We start from the raw sequence: 19,637 nt of genomic DNA, 5'->3' as shown, positions 1-19,637 counted from the left end.
AACAATCTCAAAGTATTTCAGATATACAGTCATCACAATAAAAAAAAAATCCTTCCTATTGATTCTGCAATTTTTCTACAAATCTGAATTTGCATCAAAACAAGTTAACAAAAACGGCTATTAAAAGTTTAACTTCCCTGACATCTCCAAAGTGTCGCACATAAACTAGCTCTCAGGACTCCTTACACTGAGTTAGTGTCTGAAAATGCTCCTCCCTCCCGACACCAGTGCCTGGTACAGGGTCTGCGTTCCTCTCTGGAACCTCCCTCAGGGGAATGAATGGAAGCACTTGGGTCCCACGGCCACTGTCTCCGAGGCCTGCCCGGTGGTACAATTCCATGTCAGTGAACACGTAGCCTCAGTCCTCTGATTGGATACATCCAAGGGAACCCCCTCCCGCTTATTTAGGTTACCTCCTCTTTGCCCATTGTTTCTCTCCTTAACGATCCCCCTCCCAGGAAATCATGTCATAGGAATAGTTTGTGTATACCAAAACTCACCATGAGGACACAATGATGACGACAGCTAACATTTCCTGAGCACTTTAAACTACCAGACTCCATTTCACGGACTCTCATGATAAAACTGAGAGACACCTTCACCTTTTCACTAATGCTTTGCTTACAATCTTTTCAGAAGCTGCGTTTACACAATGCCGGCTAACAGGGACAACAGCGGGCCAACATGGCACCCAGTGGTCTCACTCTTCCAGGGCCGGTCTTCGCAGCTACTCCTAAAATGCCCTCTTTAAAACCCAGGCCTGAGTCCCACAGGCCGCAGGGTCTGTCTTCGGACGGACAAAGCAGAGCATATGTGCAATCAATGAGGATCTTTGTCCTCAGCCGCTTGTCTGGTTAGGAAGGGGTCGGGCTTCTTCAGGAGGGTTAACGACCAATCCCGAAAGCGCGCTGGCTGGCCAACAGGAGCACACAGATCCTAGAACAGAGCTCAGGGCAGCTGTGTTTTTCCACTCAGATTAAAAAAAATTAAACCCACTAAACAAATATGGAAACTAACCCACATAAAGCCATAGCTCGGTGCATGAAGGCCTGAGGGGTATCCTGGGCCTGTGGGGCTCTGCAGGACAGTAGTAGAATTCTCATCTCACAGATGAGGAGGGCGAGCAAGAGCCACCCTTTAGAGGGCAGGCAACTTTATTTATCTCGCTATAATTACATCAGGTGTTTCTGTCTACAAAGACCTTCTTGGGTATATATAAGAAAGTTCATCAACTTTTACACAGTAAATATTTTCCAGAAAAAAACATCTACAAAGTACCAAAAATAACAAAGTTAGTAGGAAATAGCCTTTGGAGGCACCAAAGAAATCATATCGAAGGTTTCATGTTCACAATTATTAAAAACTCTGTAGTCCAAGTATACCCCTCCCCATTGAAAACAGTCACAATTTACTTACAAGTTTTTGTATTTCACATAAAATTCCTCAACTTCTACCTCCTCTCCAGATTCTTTCTGCAACAAAAGAAATTGAGGCACACACTTAAAATTGTATACTGGAATATTTCAAAAGCACCACACACTCTCACATGGGGACACGATGCCTGAGAAGGCCTTCCTGGAAAGATGAGCACATGGGGAGCCTTGGCAGCCCATGCCACGGAGACTGACGCACTCAGGCACATGCATGCTGCTCCACTCAACGTGCTTGTGATTCTACGGCATGAATCATTTTAACTCCTCCCTAACCACATGCAGCTTCATTCACAACAACCTGACCCCAAAGCTGGCTGGCTGCCAAACCCACAGTGTTAAGTAGACGCCAAGTGTACCATTTTCTCAGGCAGCAGCCAATTAGCAACTGCTCTCCTGAATGCCATATGTATTATTTTTGGCTGCCTCATGGCAACTTTACATTGTGGGTTTTGTAATGTTTTAAAATATTTAAAAGACATTTATTTCTCCATATAGTTAATAACTCTAAACAAGAAACCATATAAAAGTAAACCTTGTTCTTATGGTGTAATTCAGTGCATCACTATTCATAGTTCAAGTTTTACTCAGTGGAACAATTAAAATCTCTCAGACAAGATGTCTCACACACACAGCAGCCAAATAAAATTAACACTTCCAATCCCACATTTAGCTGGGTTAAAATTGCGATGCATGTCCTCCAAGTCAAGAGTTTCAGTGGTCAGACTGCCTCCAGAGGGTACCAAGGACAACATCAATGTTATGGTTTAGACATCTCTCTCTTTCCCTTTTTGCTTTTACTTTAGGCTGTTAAACGGTTCAGAATGTCATTTTCTTACAAATGTTTGCACAGATAAAGCAGAGATGTAAATCATAAACATTTTTTTTTTTTTAATCCACGTTCCAGCAAGCTCTTTTACGCTGCTACTGGAGCCCCCAAGCCTGCCTGCCTGCCTGAGGCTCATGAATGGGTGTCATGTGGCCTCCCAGATGTGTGAAGAAAATGAAGATGAGTAGGAACATGGTAGAGACTGAACAGAGAAGCAGGCGTGGAGGATGACATGCATCTTTCAAAGGCACTAGGGTTGGTCTCCATCTGTAATGTCAAACGAAAGTTAAAGACTATAATCTAAACAGAATCCCTCATAACTTTTATCAATTTCAATTAAACCTACATTTTAAACTGCTTCTTACCAATGAGAAGCCTAGATATTCTAGTGCATGGTCAGCACCTATCAGCATCTGGTTTTACCTTAGCGTGCCTATGAAAGGTCCTAACTATAAAGCAGCTTTCTAAATCAACATACTGTTTTTATTTATCCAAAATAAGAAATGACTGCTCACACCTCAAGAGGAAGCACACGGACACAGGCCACTTTGTTCTTCTCTGCACTTCAAGTGACAATCCATCTAGGACTTGACTCGCCATTTCTAAGCCCAGTATTTTCTCATCCTACTCCCATTCAAGGTATATCACATTTATACAGAATCAGGGACTCTAGCAGAAGATTAAAGATGAAAACAGATAGCCAGGGAAAGTGAGAGGTTTTACAGCATGTTGTTAAACTCAACCTCAATGTGGATCTACAGTAACCATGCTCTTACAAACCTGAGGTGTAATCCATATTTCTTTAAAATAATTTTTCAGAATGACACCTCTTCCAGGTGGGGTCAAACAAACCATCATTTATATGCACTATCATTTCCTCTGACTTCCTTCTTTCTAATCTTTCCATGCTGCACTTTCCGTCTTGTTCTTAATGGACTCAGGGTCCCATAAGTCTGGCTGGCATCGAAACACACAGGCCCAAACCTGCAGCAGTGGAGATGGGTTTATTCCACCTCAGCTCTGCTTCCAAAAGCCATCTGTCTGTAACTCATCACTCCCCACTGTCGTGATCACCTGTTCTCGGAAGCACCCGCTGAAGCCCACCAGAGGATCTAGAGCTGTCTGGGAGAAGCAAAGGGGCTCTGAGACCCCAGTTACCACTAGAGCTGGTGAAGAACTGCCCTGGGGCCTCTATCTTCTAAATGTCCCCAAGTAAACAAAACACGATATCTGTTTATGTGACCACACATGTACCATGGCCATGTTCTTGCTCTAGAGCCACAACTACAACTGTTACTTACGTTTCACATAAATATGTACAAGATGACTTCTTTTGCTTCCCCGATAGTGTAGGGATCCATAAGCACTCAAGAATTGACTAAATACATCTACTTTGTCCAGCCTCCTGCACCCCACACTACCTGTGCAGAAACTCTCCCATAATGTGGAGCCTCAGTGAAGGATGGGGTGGTAACTTACAGTTGCATGCATACATACACACGACACTGACGCTTACTCCTTATCAAGCATTTCCATGGACTCAACAGAACATTTGAAAAATATGTATTCCGTTCATTTCCCCAGCAAGTGTAAGGAATCTTTTCGGTTTACATGAAACGATGTTTTACATGTATTAACCTATATGCCTCATTGTTCATTGACCAAGAACTTTCCATCAGGCAAGGAGCCTACTTCTCTAACCCGGCGTGAAACAGCCCATAATAATCCCACACCTGAAAAAAGGAATGGTCTTTCTAAATTAGATGGCTCCCCTACTCAAAACTATATTGCACCAAACAAAGGGAAAATATTATTAAATAATGAACAAAAGTTGAAAAAGTATCCCAACAAAAATAATAAAGTACAGATATAAATCCCTTTCAATTTCTGGTCTAACCTACTTCATACTCCAACAAAAATAGAGAGTCACAGTCTACTTAGTAAGAAAATAAGGACATTCTAGGGAATGTGTCACCTTTATGGACAGGTATCCATGGATTAGAACAGGTAGTACCTCCTTCCATGAACAACCCCATGCAGCTTACCGTGGGCGTGAGAAGTCGCTACAGACGTATATGAGGACCGAGCATTTACTGCGGTGGTTCTCAACCTTCCTGATGCTGTGACCCCTTCACACAGTTCCTCAGGTCAGGACTGAATTCATTTTATAGTCTACTTTTGTATTGTTTGGTTCGATTCAGGAAAATTAAGACAAACATCTTGGAATTTAAAGTAACTTCTTATGGGGAAAATATATTATGTAAATAAGTGTAAAAACATAAAAGAATTTTAGGGAATAGAATGTAGTTCATTCAGAATTTGCCTCTATACTTCTCACCTTGTGATCCAAAAAGGACTTGAATTATTTTCCCCAGATGAAGGCACATAGAAGCGCTGTTACTAAATGTAGGAAACTAAAGATCTTCTATTCACACATTCAAACTTACCTCAAAGTTTATATACAAGGCCCCTAGCCTGGGTCTCAGGTATATTAACTTGTGTTTAAGACAATATATAATGCAAAGCCACACCCATTATCACGGTGTGCTAAGCTGAGGTGGCTGAGGTAACAGAACTCCTTCATAACGGATCTCCAGCCTTGTGAGGGTTCAGGAATGGAGGGGGTTGACTTTGGAACCCACTGAGTACCTATTATGTTAGCACCCTCAGGACAGGCCTGAGAGGAGGTCCAGTCGGTTTCCATGGAACTGACAGACAGCCACACACAGTCACACACACACACACACACACACACACACACACACACACACACACACACACGTTCGAGGGAGGGAGAGGAGAGCGCGAGCACTCTTCTCACAGACAATTCTTAAATTATTCATGGTAATAGGAAGCAGACCAGCAAGCATCCCCAGAAGCTAGAATCCACAGGAAAAAAATCTCAAATTTCCTTCTGTTTCCACGTGCAACACTGTTTTTAAACTGAGAATTTAAAGCAATCTAGCAACCCTATGTTGAGAACATCAGCAGTTTAAAGTTAGTGCCTGTTTCTGTCCAGTCTCTTTCATGGGTTTTCACGATCCTCTGAGAGACAGCAGCAGCAGATGAGCAGTTGCGGACACTCTACTCTCCCTCACTTCAGTCAGTCCCCATCTTCCTGAGGACTTTTCCTGTTAGTTTTCTCCATTTGCGGATTCACCGAGCCAATAAATCAGTGGTTCTCTCAATCTGTGGGTCATGACCCTCTGGGGGGTCGGACAACCCTTCCAAAGGGTCACATATCAGATATCATGCATATCAGATATTTACACTATGATTCATAACAGTAGCAAAATTACAGTTGTGAAGTACCAGCGAAAATGATGTCATGGTTGGGGGTCACCACAACACGAGGGCTGTATTAAAGGGTACCAGCATTAGGAAGGTTGAGAACCGCCTGCAATAAATGCCCCATCCTCATATACATCTGTAGTGACTCCTAACGCTTTATGGTAAGCTACATGGGGTTGTTCATAGAAAATGGTACTATCTATTTCTAATCTGTCGATACCAGTCCATAAAGGTGAGCAGAGGGAAAAGATAAATGCTCCAAAGTGGGCAAAACAGAAAGAAAAGCCGTGTCACACACCAAGTATAATCTCATTAGCTATGAATAATGGATCTAATTATAATTTGCAACTCCAAATCTGCTGAGAATGGCTGCTGAAGTATTACCAATTTAACAGATATGACTGTACCCCATCCCAACAACATGCTAATTACTCAAACAAGTCACCCCAGGTCAGTGAAGGGGACCTCTCTTTGAAGCATGCCAACTATTTAAATTTTACCATATATCTGTAACTCACAAATGAACAGTTCTAGAGTCACTAGGAAAAAGGCAACCTTTCTAATGAGGTGAGTGGTGCTCACGTCTGTTTCAACAGGTGGCAAATCTGACTGAGTTTCTATCATGTAACTCACCAGGGCGAGAACCTGCAAATCCAAAGTCACTAATAGTCTCCTTCTCACCCCACTTTGAAACTCAATTTGAAAATATCTTGACTTGTTGCCCTGATAGCTTTCATATGAACACGTGATGTATAAGAAGTGCACATCCCGAGTAACCTAAAAAAAGCAGACTAGAGTGGGAGGTACAGACAAGTCCACTGTTGGCACAACAGCATTTTAATAACCTCTTTTTTTTTTTTGCATGACTGAGGTTCTCTGTGTAACAGCCCTGACTGTCCTAGAACTTGGTTTGTAGACAAAGCTGACCTTGGACTCATGGAGATACACCTGCCTCTGCCTCCTGAGTGCTGGGATTAAAGGCGTGCACTACCACACCTGGCTGACCTCTTATTATTACTATTTTTTAAATAAGATTTACTTTCATTTACATGTCTATATGTGGATGTGAATGTAGGTGTCCTCTGAGGCCAGAAGAGTTAGAGTTATAGGTGCTTGTGAACAACAAGGGTGCTGGGAACTGAACTCTAGTCCTCTGGAAGAGCAGGAAGTATGCTTCACTGCCGAGTTTCCCTCTCCAATCCCAACAAATGACTTCTTAACAGACATCCTTGTGTAAGTGCCCAGGTCTCTGGCACTTTGTTGCTGCTGCTGGTGGTTTTGTCTGTCTATTTGGCTTCTTTTATTTTCCCTCATCTGACAGTTGATAAGCTTTGGGATAGCAATTTGAAGTCCCATAGTTCTGCCACTCTCCTCTTGGCTACTGGGAAAATGTACCTTGCATACATTTTACTGAAAGAAACCACATCTGCTCTGTATATCAAAAAACAAAATTGTACTTTCATTCAACTTAAAGAAAAAGAACTAGGTTGGCTTGACTGACTGGCCTATATCCACAGTACGTACTTTCCAGGGATACAGGCTCAGTGTCCCCCAAAGTGGGTAAGAAAAGCAACTGGCTGCAGCCGAGAACTTCCACTGGTTAGAAGAAACACTGGCGCTCATTCTAATGTCCCTCAGCCACCAGCTCACCGGCTGCCCACTGGCAGGTACTGCTGCTTACCAACATCAGCTTTGTAGTGGAAATAAAGATAGTCTGAACACATAGTTATATATGTAAAAAGTTGTAAGAGGTCTGATAAAACATCTTTGCCCAGGTAATAAACAGACCTTGCTGGGGATCTTTCCAAAGAGGCCTCCCAAGCAACATCTTTTTATCAATACTTTTTATGGAAAAGGTAGTCTACAATTATGTAAATCTTAGCAGTATTTGGGTTTCTTGCCTTCTCCAAATAGTGTTATAAAGGTTGATACATCTTAATTTCCTTGCTCAATGGAGTTCTGATTTCATTCTAGGTTAATTACCCAGCCTCCAACGTATATTGGCCTAGTATATCAGACAGGATCAGATATTTCACCCGAAGTTTCATTTTACAATAATGCAATTACTGAGCTTTTCTTTGTTTGTCTGAGAAATGGTAGAATGGGTTAGGCTTGAACTCCTGATCCTTTAGCACCTGCCACAGTACCCAGCTCCACAGTGGGACCTAAGAGAGCAGCAAACCACCTGGCAGACCACACCCCGTGGGTCTCCATCTTCGTACAGTGCTCACCTGCTTTTTCACTGAACGACTGCTCATAATCTTCTCTACCACGGGGCCTTCTGCATCAACAGATTCCTGAAAGAGAAAGCGGTATCAGTCGATCCGAATGGAAAACATCTGACCTGTGCTACAAAAGCAAGCAGGAAATCACTCCCCTCTGCCCATGCTTCCACGCCCTTTAAATCACTTAGTCCAAAGTCACTAGTGGGAAACATTACTAAAAACAAAAAAAACCTCCTGCACAGAACGGCAAAAGGAAGAGCTATGTTTATGACTTCCTGATTGTGTGGTTAATTATGGAGACTAGCACGGACCCCCTCAAGCCACAGAGCACTCGGTCTAGCTGCCAAGACAAAGTAATCAGTGCACGACAGCAACTTTTCTACATCTGAAAAGCAACTTTTTAAAAAGGCACTTTTCTGCATCCGTACTCATGGAGTCAATACTCCGATCATTCTGTTACTGTAGGCAGCTTTTATCTACAGAGTTTGTGTAAAACACCGTCCAACAATTTAACAGAGAACCAATTGCCAACTAAGCACAAAGCTGCATATAACAGACCTTTCTTTCCACTGGCTACCAGTTTGTTAACTAAAGTTCAGTAAAAGCAAAATAATGAATAAATAAAATCTTTACACTAATCAATTCTAAGTTACTCCTCGTGTTTCATACCAACTGTTTTACCCATCATTTACATTGCACAGAGAATAAAGTGTGCCCTGCTGTGTACTCCGAGGCAGTAATTTCATAAAGGGGTTCTTACGGTGCTGAACAGCAGGAGGGAACGTCGGTGGTTTATTACAGTTCCTCTACAGCACTGAGTTTCCAGAGTAAATTCAGTGCCTCATATTCTAGCTGAGACTCTTCCTCAGCAGAGACCATTAATTTTCCAAAATTGTGTCAAATTGCATATCATAGCCTTGCATAAAAATAAATGTGAGTGAGCAGGGCTTTTTAAGATACTACTAAACAAAGAATTTCCCACGGGATATCAGCCAACATTAGCAGAATATTCCACCGCTCAAAGTCCACCTCTGCCACTGAACTGCTCAGATTCCAGGTACAGGACTCCAGTCCACCTTGAAAATCCATACGAAATCACACAAGCCTGGCTGCCAACCTGCTGCTCTGACTGTGAGGTGTTGGATGGAGAGTCTCTCCCAGCAGCATCTGCATCATCTGCCTCCTCGTCAGAAATCTTGAACTCCAAGTCTTCAGTGTATCGCTTCCGCTTCACCTGCCTGCTGGACCGCCTCTTCTAAAATGGAACCCAGCAAAGAGAGTTTAAAAGGCAACCTTTGGGGCTTCTTTATATGGCACATGGTGGTAATGCATTTTATTTATTTTTTTTTTTTTTGGTTTTTGTTTTTTCGAGACAGGGTTTCTCTGTGTAGCTCTGCGCCTTTCCTGGGACTCACTTGGTAGCCCAGGCTGGCCTCGAACTCACAGAGATCCGCCTGGCTCTGCCTCCTGAGTGCTGGGATTAAAGGCATGCGCCACCACCGCCCGGCGGTAATGCATTTTTTTGTTTGTTTTTTTCTTTTAATCTTAAAGAAAAACTGATGACTTTAATCTTGGAAGTCAAGTGAAAAGACCATTGTGGCAACCATAGTAATAAACTGGAGATCTAGGGTCCTGGGACCATGTCACTCTGCTGCTCCCGACAACAGTCCCTTCGACAAGAACACACAAACTACGGCAAACTGTGTTCCTCACTTGGCCAATCTCCATCAAGAGCAGCGGCCACACTGAGGTAGGTAGGGAATCTACGGGAGTCCAGCATACTCTTCTCTAGTTTTGTATGACTGAAATTTCTAATGCAAAAAGTCCCCTAAAGTAGCGCATTAGGAAATAATCTATAGGCTATAAAGGTCTATACAAATATTGTTATACTGTTATTTTCCAAGGTCCTCCAATGCCCTTTAATTTTGGAGTGGAAAAAAAGAAACAGTTCAGGGCAGGGGATGTATGCCTCAGTGATAAAGCACTCACGTATCATTCACAAGACCCAGGGTTCAATCCCTAGTACTGGAGGAAGAAAGTGGAAAGAAATGGGAACTGAATGCACAATTCATAATGAGTGGCTATAAAAAGTATGTTGGGTTTTGTTTGTTTGTTTGTTTATTTGTTTGTTTTGAGACAGAGTCTTACTGTACAGCCACGGCTGGCCCGGAATTCATGATTATACCAAGCTGGGCTCCAACTCACAGAGATCCACCTGCCTCCGTCTCCCAAATGCTGGGATGAAAAGTATGTGCCATACAACTTTTTACCACGCTCCTTAAAATTTAAAAGACCCGTAACAGCTAGCTAGCATTAGTGTGACTGTTAGCAAAATGCATGCTTTCACTCTGTGGTCAAAATATAACCCAGCATAGCCTTTGCAGGACAATGTAGTCATGTCTACCAATGTTTAAAACACACCAACCCTTTGACCTAGCAGTTCTACTTACAATAAGATACAGAATACATTTGGAAATCTGTCCAGGGTAAACTGATGAACGAAAGCAAACCATTTAAGTAGCTTCAGATTCTACTTAATACAAATTCAAATTGTTCCTTTATTTGGATGTGCAGATGATCAATAACTTCAAGACAAAGAGAGTGTACAACATCTTTACTTCTCTAGTCTCAATACTCAGTAAGAAAAGTGTAGGTGCTTTTGCTAACAGAAAACAATCTGAAAAGAAATACAAATTGTTACTAGGTTCGGGGCTCTGAATAAAGAGTAAAGGGCAAGGGAAGGCAGTGTATTTTAATTTCAATCCTAAAAGAAAAATCCTGGAAACTTTTAAAGTAATAAAGGGCTGAAAATCAAAATTCACAATGAAAGAATAAAGATACCACTGAGTAATACTGGGAATCGGTGCTTTTTAAAGACCTTCATGAATTTTACAGCCAAACACTAAGATGGGAAAGCAGCAAAATGCACTGGAAGGCATGGTGGACACCGCCATTTCTCAGGGCAAGACCGCACCCCCACACCATCTCACAGCCTGAGATGATGCATTTTCGTCTGCTTTATAAAGATACTTTTGGTGACAAGAGCTGTGTATTGAAGAGGAATTTTAAGTGTGTTTCGATGGCCTTGCTGCAGTGGCACCTCTTGAATGATTCTGAGTTAGAGTCAGCATGTCATTTACTTTTGACAACCAACCAGGAAAGTCAAAATTTTTCATGCAAGTGCCTCACAGATGCACCACAGGAAAAAGCGTAATAAACAGCAGTCTGCATCACTTCCTGTGTCAGACAGGAAGACAGCCCTCAGGGCAGGTCTCTGTGTGGCAGCCTGACTTGGCTGGTAAGCCCAGAGCGGTTACCCTGAGACAAGCAGACAGAAAACACCGAGGAGCTTGGCTTGAATTGCTAAGCTCTCTTCTGCACCTGAAATACAGAAGGAAAAGAAGCAGGAAGGGAGCAGAAGGGGAGGGGGGAAGGGGGAGGAGGAAGCGGGGAGAGGGGAGAGTTGAGGGGAGGGGAAGGAAAGAATGCTACCCGCAACTGGAGAGTCCATTTTAGTCAGACTGCAGACTTTTAAAAAATAACAGCTGTGTTTGTGAAGCCATGATGGAATTTACTTAACTTGGGAAAAAAACTCTTTGTTTTGTTTTGAGACAGGGTCTCTGTTTGTAGCCTTGGCTGTCCTGAAACTTGCTATGTAGACCAGGCTGTCCTCAAATTCACAGAAATCTGTGCTAGGATTAAAGGTGTGCACTACCACATCTAGCCTGTGAGAATAATTCTTAATATTATCCAAATATTATTGTCATAAAGCTCCTACTTTAAGCACAAATTAAGACAAACCATCCTCAAGGATACAATGAATCTCACTAAAAATTTTTTGTTTCAAACTTCTCAACCAACTTTTAAGAGGTACCTATTCGGGCCAGAGAGGTCATTCAGTGGTTTAGAGGACTTGTTACTCTTGCAGAGGACCCGAGTTCAATTCCTCAAACCCACATGGTGGACCACCACCATCTGGAACCACTCTACCCTCTTCAGTCCTTCCTTCAGTATGTTCTGTGACGTTACAGACACAAGTGCTGCTCAAGAAAAACACAACATCTAAGGGAATTCTTTGTAAGTGGGCCACATTTTACAAATCCTTGGACCCTAGGCAGGAAGGCCTGGGAGCACACTAATGGTCAGAGGAAGCCCAACCAGGTCCTAAGGACGACTGCAATGGGACTCAACAGTAACTGTGCCCTGCTGACTCAGATGTCACTTGCACAAGCCACATTCCCAGCCATCCCAATAGGCCAGACTGGAGTGTTTCCAGGAAACCTATCAAGGAAATAATTCTTAACTGTCAGGTGTACTTGTGAGTCCTCTCAGCCCCTCTCAGTCTAAATAGTGAAGACAGCAAAGCGCACACACAGGCACCCAAACTCAGCTGCCGTTAGGAAATCACTGACTTGTTCACAGAAATTCTCCCATGAATATATCTCATCTCTGACCATCTCATGTCAAGAAGATAAGCTACATAAGTATACTTTGGTTTTTATTATGAAAAGATTAATGAGGGCTCAGTCAGTCAAGTGCTTGCCACACAAGCGTGAAGACTCGACTTGGATCCCTAGGACAACAGACAGGCACAGCCTGGGGTACAAGCTTACAGTTCCAGCCCTGGGGGGTGGAGACAGAACCTCTGGGGCTCATAGGCCGGTCAAGGCTAGCATACTTCCCAGACTCCAGGCCAGTGAGAGATCCTGTCTCAGGAACAGGAGGTGGATGACTCCCAAAGGATGACACGTAGGGTGGCCGCTGGCTCCCACATGAATGTGCACATACATGTGCACGTGCCTCTACATGTGTGCACACTCGTGTGTGTGTGTGTGTGTGTGTGTGTGTGTGTGTGTGTGTGTGTGCATACACATATGCACACAGAGAGAAATCAGCAAATAAAAATTGACAAGAAACTAAATTTTAGGGAAAAATTTAAATGTGAATGACACTTTAAATGAAGCAATATAATAGCAATGTTAAAAATAATTATGAGAGCATAAATAAACGTCAAAATATGGAAATAAAGGCAGCTTTTTGCTTTATTAATTTCAAAGCTCAGCAGCCCTGGAGTGAGCTGAGTTTCTGCTGGCCCCGGCTCTCTTCACTATGGATCTAACGTTCCAGACAACAATAAGGACATCTGACAACAAAGCCAGGTAAACCTCATCTGCTTTCCACGTGGCTAAAGTTACCCTGCTCCCCACCCGGAGCGCAGGAGGGAATGCATTACCTGAACACCTGGGTCTTCGTCCTCTTCAAGAGCAGGGGATGGTGGGGGTGTTTTGTCCAAGTCTGAATTTTCAGAACCTTCTGTTTTTCCTTTGTTGACCTTTTTCTTCAAAGCACTTGCTTCTGAATCTGGTTTCTTATTACTAGAAATAAAAGTACATCACTTAGAGTTCACTTTCAGTGTGGTTTCCCACATGCCCCAAACCTTCTCTCTCCACCAGCACTGGTGGCGAGGGCTAGGTCGATGTGTGCTGGCCATTTTTCATTAGATGGTACTCCTAATTAATGTTTGACAGCAAAACTTATAACTGATGAACTTCCTCAAACTTTTCACCTATTAAAAGTGAATTCAATGTAAAACTTTGAATACTACAGAGTATTGCTTGTAGCCCCTGCTAATATACCAATCCATGATTAAAAATTGAGATGTTGCTTTGCTAAAAAGTAAGGCGTACTCACCCTTTTTTAACTAAAGAAAAAAATACAATCTAATGACCATATCCTTATTTCTCTGGCATAAGTTTTATACACTCCTTTAAAATTCCTATGGAAACCAGTAATAGTAGTTTTTCTTACATCCCACTCACAATTGTTTAATAAAAATGCATTTCCTAGAAACGAATAATTTTATTTAATTGTCTTTTTATTTACAAGCAAGTTTTGTTTTTTTGTTTGTTTGCTTGTTTTTTTGTTTGTTTTGGTGCTAAGCATTTTGGGGCGATAATCACAATTGGCCTTTATTTTCCCCTAGTGCTAGCAACTGAACCCAGGGCAAGTGTGCTACCACTGAGGACATCACCAGGCTCACAACTAGCATTTCTACCAAAAGCTAGGTCTCTGAAATTATATGTGTGTTTGTGTCTAACCAGTAACTAAAGCTCACTTTCCAAACGTTACTAAAAAACATCAGTAGTATTTGAATGCTACATCAAAACACATGAGTATACTCTGAGAGAAATAAAATTCTAGGGTTATCATCACCCCAAACCCTTCCTCAGCATTGCGCCAGAGCAAACACTTAGTGCTCCCTTTAATCTACACTCTGGATCCAAGACTTCCAAACATCAGTTATCATTTGTTGCATATACAACACAGAAAATAATCCAAAAATCTGCAAAGGTTTTTTTTTTTCTATTTCTAGGAGCCTCAAACTCTAAGTAGCTTAACAAACAAAAGATATATTTCAAAACCCAACATTTATTAAATTTTATAAAGTCCCAAAAGCACACGAGAGAACGCACTACACAGCGCGTTGTCAGAGACACTAGGAAGAGGCTGTAGGAGCTGGTGATTCTGAGTAAAGATGTGTCACATTAACCACCCCCAAAGTATGTCAACAGTGTACCCAGCACACGCCTATGACAGGCTTTCCCACTAACAATGCTTTGAGCACCTTAAACCTGTTATTTTTATATACTGAGTTTATTTTGATATGTGAGCATTTTAGCATAGCAAACAACTACATCGGGCAACAACTCAAAACAATTCAAGATTATCACAAACAGCAGTTTCATTTTGAACATTGATTTTATTTACAAAAAGGTGGTGTGACTCAGTCAAAGATCCACAGACAGCATAATATTTTTTAAATTAAAAAATTCATGCAGCATTTCCTGACGGGAGTGTCCTGGTGTTTACGCTACACACGGACAGAAGTCTCCCCTACCATGAGGCTCCATTTCCAGCATTTATTTCCGCTCTAACTGCCACAAATTATACAATACTACAGCTGAACACTGGGCCCCTTTCCTTTCATCTGCACGCCAAGAGCAATCAGATTACCCTGGTAACCAGCGGTCACATGACCAGCACCTGCTCTTTTGGCTGGATGCCACTGACTACAGCCATCTGCTTCCCTCAATCAGCTTTCAAACATTCTCAACACCTGCGCTGCAGTGTTCTGTGGTTTCTTTTATCAAATCAGTGCAAAACTGCTTCCAAAACTTTACATATTTCTCGAATTTGTTTAAATCAGAGGTAGGTCTGTCAAAGAGTTGAACCATTGCCAGGTAAACTGAGCTGGCAGTGAGTACTTTCCATGGTGACCTCGCTCAACCAGAGCAAAGGATAGAGTTCACGTTGGTGGGGTTTCGGGCCCTGGAAGCACCAGCCTGCAGGAGTGAGAGGCTGACTGTCTGGACGCCACCCAGAGCCAGGTTTGAGGAGACAGCTATTTGCTGGGGACAGAAGCACTAATGACTTTCCATCTGCTCTGTCCAAGATGAGCTGCACAGAACCTCCAAGATGGCTGAGAGTCAGACAGGATCTCCTCAAATGCTTAGACAACAACCTCACGGCCCAACTACGCCCTTTCCGATCTGATACTGCAAGAGGCAAACTCATTAGACCTCACCATATTCATGTTGAGGAACAGCTAGGTTCTCCCACACAAGCACCCCAAGAAGGAAGGCTAAGAAATCTTCAGTGGCCACCCAAAGACTTCATAATCCAGGACAAAATTCAATTACTTACATTAAATTGTCCTGGTTGTGATTCTGGTATAATCTGGGTTCCTATGAAGTGTTGCATTCAAACTGCTTTAAGCTGAGTAAAACTGAAGTCCATTTTTTTTTTTTCTGCCAGAAGTATTACAGAATGGTGCTTGCCATCAGCAAGAATCAGCCTGAGTTCTAACTGTCACATTTCCAACTGTGACTCCGACAAATCACTTAGGGTTTTCCTGCACCTCCATTTCCTCATCTACAGCATGAGGTTAATATCTGCAACTGTTAGGGTTTCTATGAGTTTGAGATGAGAGAAGAAAGATGAGGAAATGCTGGAGAGAGATGGCCACACTCTGCACACCCTGGAAGACGAGGATCACATCCAAGAGAAGCACTCTGGCTGGGACTCTGACCCACCAGTGCCAACTCAGCTGAGGACCTCACAGAGAGGAGGCTCACATCAAGGCTCACTTCAACATGCATGATCAATTCCAGTCCCTAGCCTCAAGAACAAACAGCATCCACCCCATGCCCACTGCCACTACCTCAGCCACACACGTGTCATCCCAACCTAGACCACAACAATCATGGCCACATCACCCTCGTACTCCATGGGAAGGGTCCCCAGCATGAGACCAGTGGAAAAGGACAGAGTCCACCTTCAGAATCATTCTGTATGTATCTGTGAGGTCCAAACTGGTCTTTTCTGTCAAACTCCAAACATAACCACACACACACACACACACACACACACACACACACACACACACACACACTCTTCTTCCAAACTATATTCGAAGCTTGAATATGCAAACAGACAGCTGCCCTGGCTGTAGGGATCAGAACATTGTTAGGAGCATCCCTTAAGCCAGCACCGCGACACTGACAATGAAGCCACTGAGCCGCGCTTGCAGACACAGAGCTTCGCTGTCCCTCCAGCAGTCGCAGCGACGCCGACTCAGCTCCATGGCTTGTCACCCAGCAATCTAAAAGTAGAGTCACTAGAAAAGCCAGGCCCGCACAGGCCACACTGTTTCCTCCCACTTCTCTCCTTAATCTACTCTACCTCCTGGATCAGCATCCTGCTGGAGCTGGAACACCATTAGCAAACTCACCTCCACAGGTGACTACAGTAAAACCCGCTAAGTGTTTAAACCCAAACCCCAGCATAGGATGTCTGTAAGTCCCCATGCTGGGGTCCTGACCTTCTCCAACCTTTACAACTTACAGCAGTCGCTTCCTTTGTGGTCCTTACAGCTTCATTTTGCAGACTTACACAGTGAGTGCTAACCCCCTCTGGCCTCCGGGACCCTGAAATCTACCTACTCGTCTGCAAGACTTAGCTGACAGATCATTCAGTCCACGATACATTTTCAGAACACCACAGTAGCTGGATTGGGTAGGATTTCAAATTCCTACAGGTCACATGGCATACAAATACTGAAAGCAAAAAAATCGCTAACGTTACTGAGTTATATTAAAATTAACGCATTGTGTATCTTTCATCAACTATCCTGTGAGCTAAAAGAAAAACTATCTTTGTGTCCTAGTGCCTACTTAGATAGGCTGCTAGGTTTCTTTTCCTATTTATTAAATAGTTTAATAAGTACAGGGCTCTTTTTCTTTCTTTCTTCCTTTTCCCCCATGCAAGACGGGTTTCTCTGTGTAGCCCTGTCTGTCCTGGAACTCACTCTGTAGACCAGGCTGGCTTCAACCTCAGAGATCTTCCTGCCTCTGCCTCTTAAGTGCTGGGGTTAAAGGTGTGCACCATCACCACCCAGCTACAAAGCTTTTTCCTATTTTCCAACACACATACACACCCCCCACACCCCACAATACTATAAAAATTCTAAACCACAAGACAGCGGCAGCAAGATGGCCCAGTGGGTAGAAGTGCTTACCACACAAGCCTGGGACTCTGAGTTCGATCCCAAGAACTGGTGTCTCGGTCTCCTCTGACCCCACATGCACGCTGCGGGGTGTGCTCGGATATACAATAAAAATAAATACTTTTAAAGGATAAACAAGAGCTGGAAGAGCATCTCTCTTCGTGATGAGCCATATATAAAGCTTTATAAAGCTCAGTGTAACAGAGCCGAAGAGCTGAGTGAGCAGGCTCAGCTGGCAGAGTGGTGTCTAAGGCGTACGAGGCCCTGGTCTGCCCTCAGTAACTATCACAGAGGCACACACTCCCATTTCCAGAACTTGGGAGGAAGACGCAGCAAAATTAGGATTTTAAGGGTAAACCTGAGACCTTGTCTCAAAAAAGAAAAAGAAAGAAAGAAAAGAAAAAAAAGAAAGGGAAGAGAGGAAAAATGAAATGAAACTAAATTGTTAACAAACTTGAGTAAAACAGGAATTTTTCAAAAGCAGTATAATAAATACCATTTATAAATACCATCCCCAAGTCAAAGCCCTTTCTTCTTCTATCTCCCCAATCTGCAATATGACAAAAATAAAAATACAGCTCTAACCCACCCCCTACTCAGATGCAGAGCCTCCACTCACGCCAGCAAGCCCTGAAATCAAACATAAACCCAGTGATGTCCCTGGAAATGCGAAAGGCCACTGTTGCTTCTGCATTCTCCTGTTTCACAGTTGATTATGAGAGCAGACTCACACTGGCCCACAGTGGGGTCCACAGGCAATAGCCAGGCTCATTAGTTCATTTTCTTTTTTTGTTTTTTGTTTTTTTTTGTTTTGTTTTTTGGTTTTTCGAAACAGGGTTTCTCTGTGTAGTTTTGGTGCCTGTCCTGGATCTTGCTCTGTAGACCAGGCTGGCCTTGAACTCATAGAGATCCGCCTGGCTCTCCCGAGTGCTGGGATTAAAGGCGTGCGCCACTACTGCCCGGCCAAGCTCATTAGTTCTACAATTATCCCCAATGCCGTCAAAGCATGCACTACCCTGAGGAGAACGTTTCTGTAGTTTCTGTACAATCCCTAAAACACAAACTCCATATTCAGGGTTGTGTTGTCCTGTGGTGGTGTTCTTGGGATTCCACACTTCTGGAAGGATTCCTATTCAGCTGAAGACACAGCTGTCCATAAACAGAGTGGGGGCTGGTGTCTAAGACAGGGCTGGTGGCTCATAGTTGACCAATGCTTGTTTGAGGAATTAAAACAAGGCTTTATCCAAAGAGCCAGAACTTACTAGAAAGTCAGGGCTGGCCTGATTTACGGCAAAACAGAATGCAGTTAAACAGTCATTAGTGTCAACCTGTGAACATTCGTTCTCAGAAGAAACTTTAAAAAGGAGCCATATTATGAAACCAAATGTGATGAGGAATACGGTCAATTAATAAAGGTGACTGGACAGTAGGCGGGAGTTAGCAACCGAGCAGGCCCTTCAGATGAAGTAAGTTAATGAGGATTCTCATTACAGTGGGAAAATCAACCTTGAGACTTAGGTCAGGACCATTAATCTGAGACATTATTAGGGACTCAAGCTTCTCCAAAATATTACACCATCTTCCTTAAGAAGAAGGGCATTGATATGCTGGAGGGGAGTGTGTGTGTGGCGTGCATGCACTTGAGTGCACATGTGTGCAGTGGGAGGGATCGATGTCAGGTCTCTCCCTGACCTGGAGCTCCATGGCTAGGCTGACTGCCAGCAAGCTCTAGGGATACACCTGGTTTTTGCCTCCCCAGAGCTACAATTTACAAGTCCATGCCATCACATGCTTTTTATATAGGTATTGGCTATCCAAACTCAGGTTCCTATACTTGCACAGCAAGCAAGATCTCACTGTAGCCTAGACTGGCCTTGAACTTGTGTCTCAGCCTCCCAGACAGCTTGGACTAGGTGTGAAGTAACACATGCAACAACAACAAAAGACTTTCTAATAAAGTGAAGCTAACAGTTAAGAGAACGGCCACATAGGATGTAGAACAGAAGTCTGTGGTTTAGCAACTCTGGCTGCCATAATAGAATGCAGCCTGCTGCTGGACTCCAGGGCTTAATGTTGATTAAAAAGTGCAACCAGCTCGCAAATCAAGAGCCCTTTAAGCGCTTATGTGCTGGCTAGTCTTCTGTCAATGTGACACAAGCTAGAGTTATCTGAAAAGAGGAAACCTCAACTGAGAAAATGCCTCCATAAGATCCGTCTGTTCTGTAAGGCATTTTCTTAATTAGCAATTGATAGAGAAGGCCCAGTCTATTGTGGGTGGTGCCACCCTGGGGAAGGTG

The 19,637-nt window shown here is 43.1% G+C and overlaps 1 protein-coding gene across 1 annotated transcript in view; it reads right to left on the bottom strand.

Annotated features, from left to right (window-relative positions):
* Positions 1 to 19,637, bottom strand: part of Chd7 (chromodomain helicase DNA binding protein 7) — a 126,363-nt gene that overhangs the window by 56,447 nt on the left and 50,279 nt on the right. Inside the window, exons 3-6 of the mRNA XM_059253833.1 lie at positions 13,009 to 13,150; positions 8,893 to 9,030; positions 7,782 to 7,847; positions 1,417 to 1,472 (exon numbers count right to left, since the gene is read on the bottom strand). Of these exons, the coding sequence (XP_059109816.1) occupies positions 1,417 to 1,472; positions 7,782 to 7,847; positions 8,893 to 9,030; positions 13,009 to 13,150 (402 nt within the window). The remainder of the gene's footprint in view (positions 1 to 1,416; positions 1,473 to 7,781; positions 7,848 to 8,892; positions 9,031 to 13,008; positions 13,151 to 19,637) is intronic.

The sequence above is a fragment of the Peromyscus eremicus genome, chromosome 2 (assembly GCF_949786415.1).
Source record: "Peromyscus eremicus chromosome 2, PerEre_H2_v1, whole genome shotgun sequence".
Taxonomy (NCBI): domain Eukaryota; kingdom Metazoa; phylum Chordata; class Mammalia; order Rodentia; family Cricetidae; genus Peromyscus; species Peromyscus eremicus.
The sequence above is the reverse complement of the archived record's forward strand: the minus strand, read 5'-3'. Positions and strand labels throughout refer to the sequence as shown.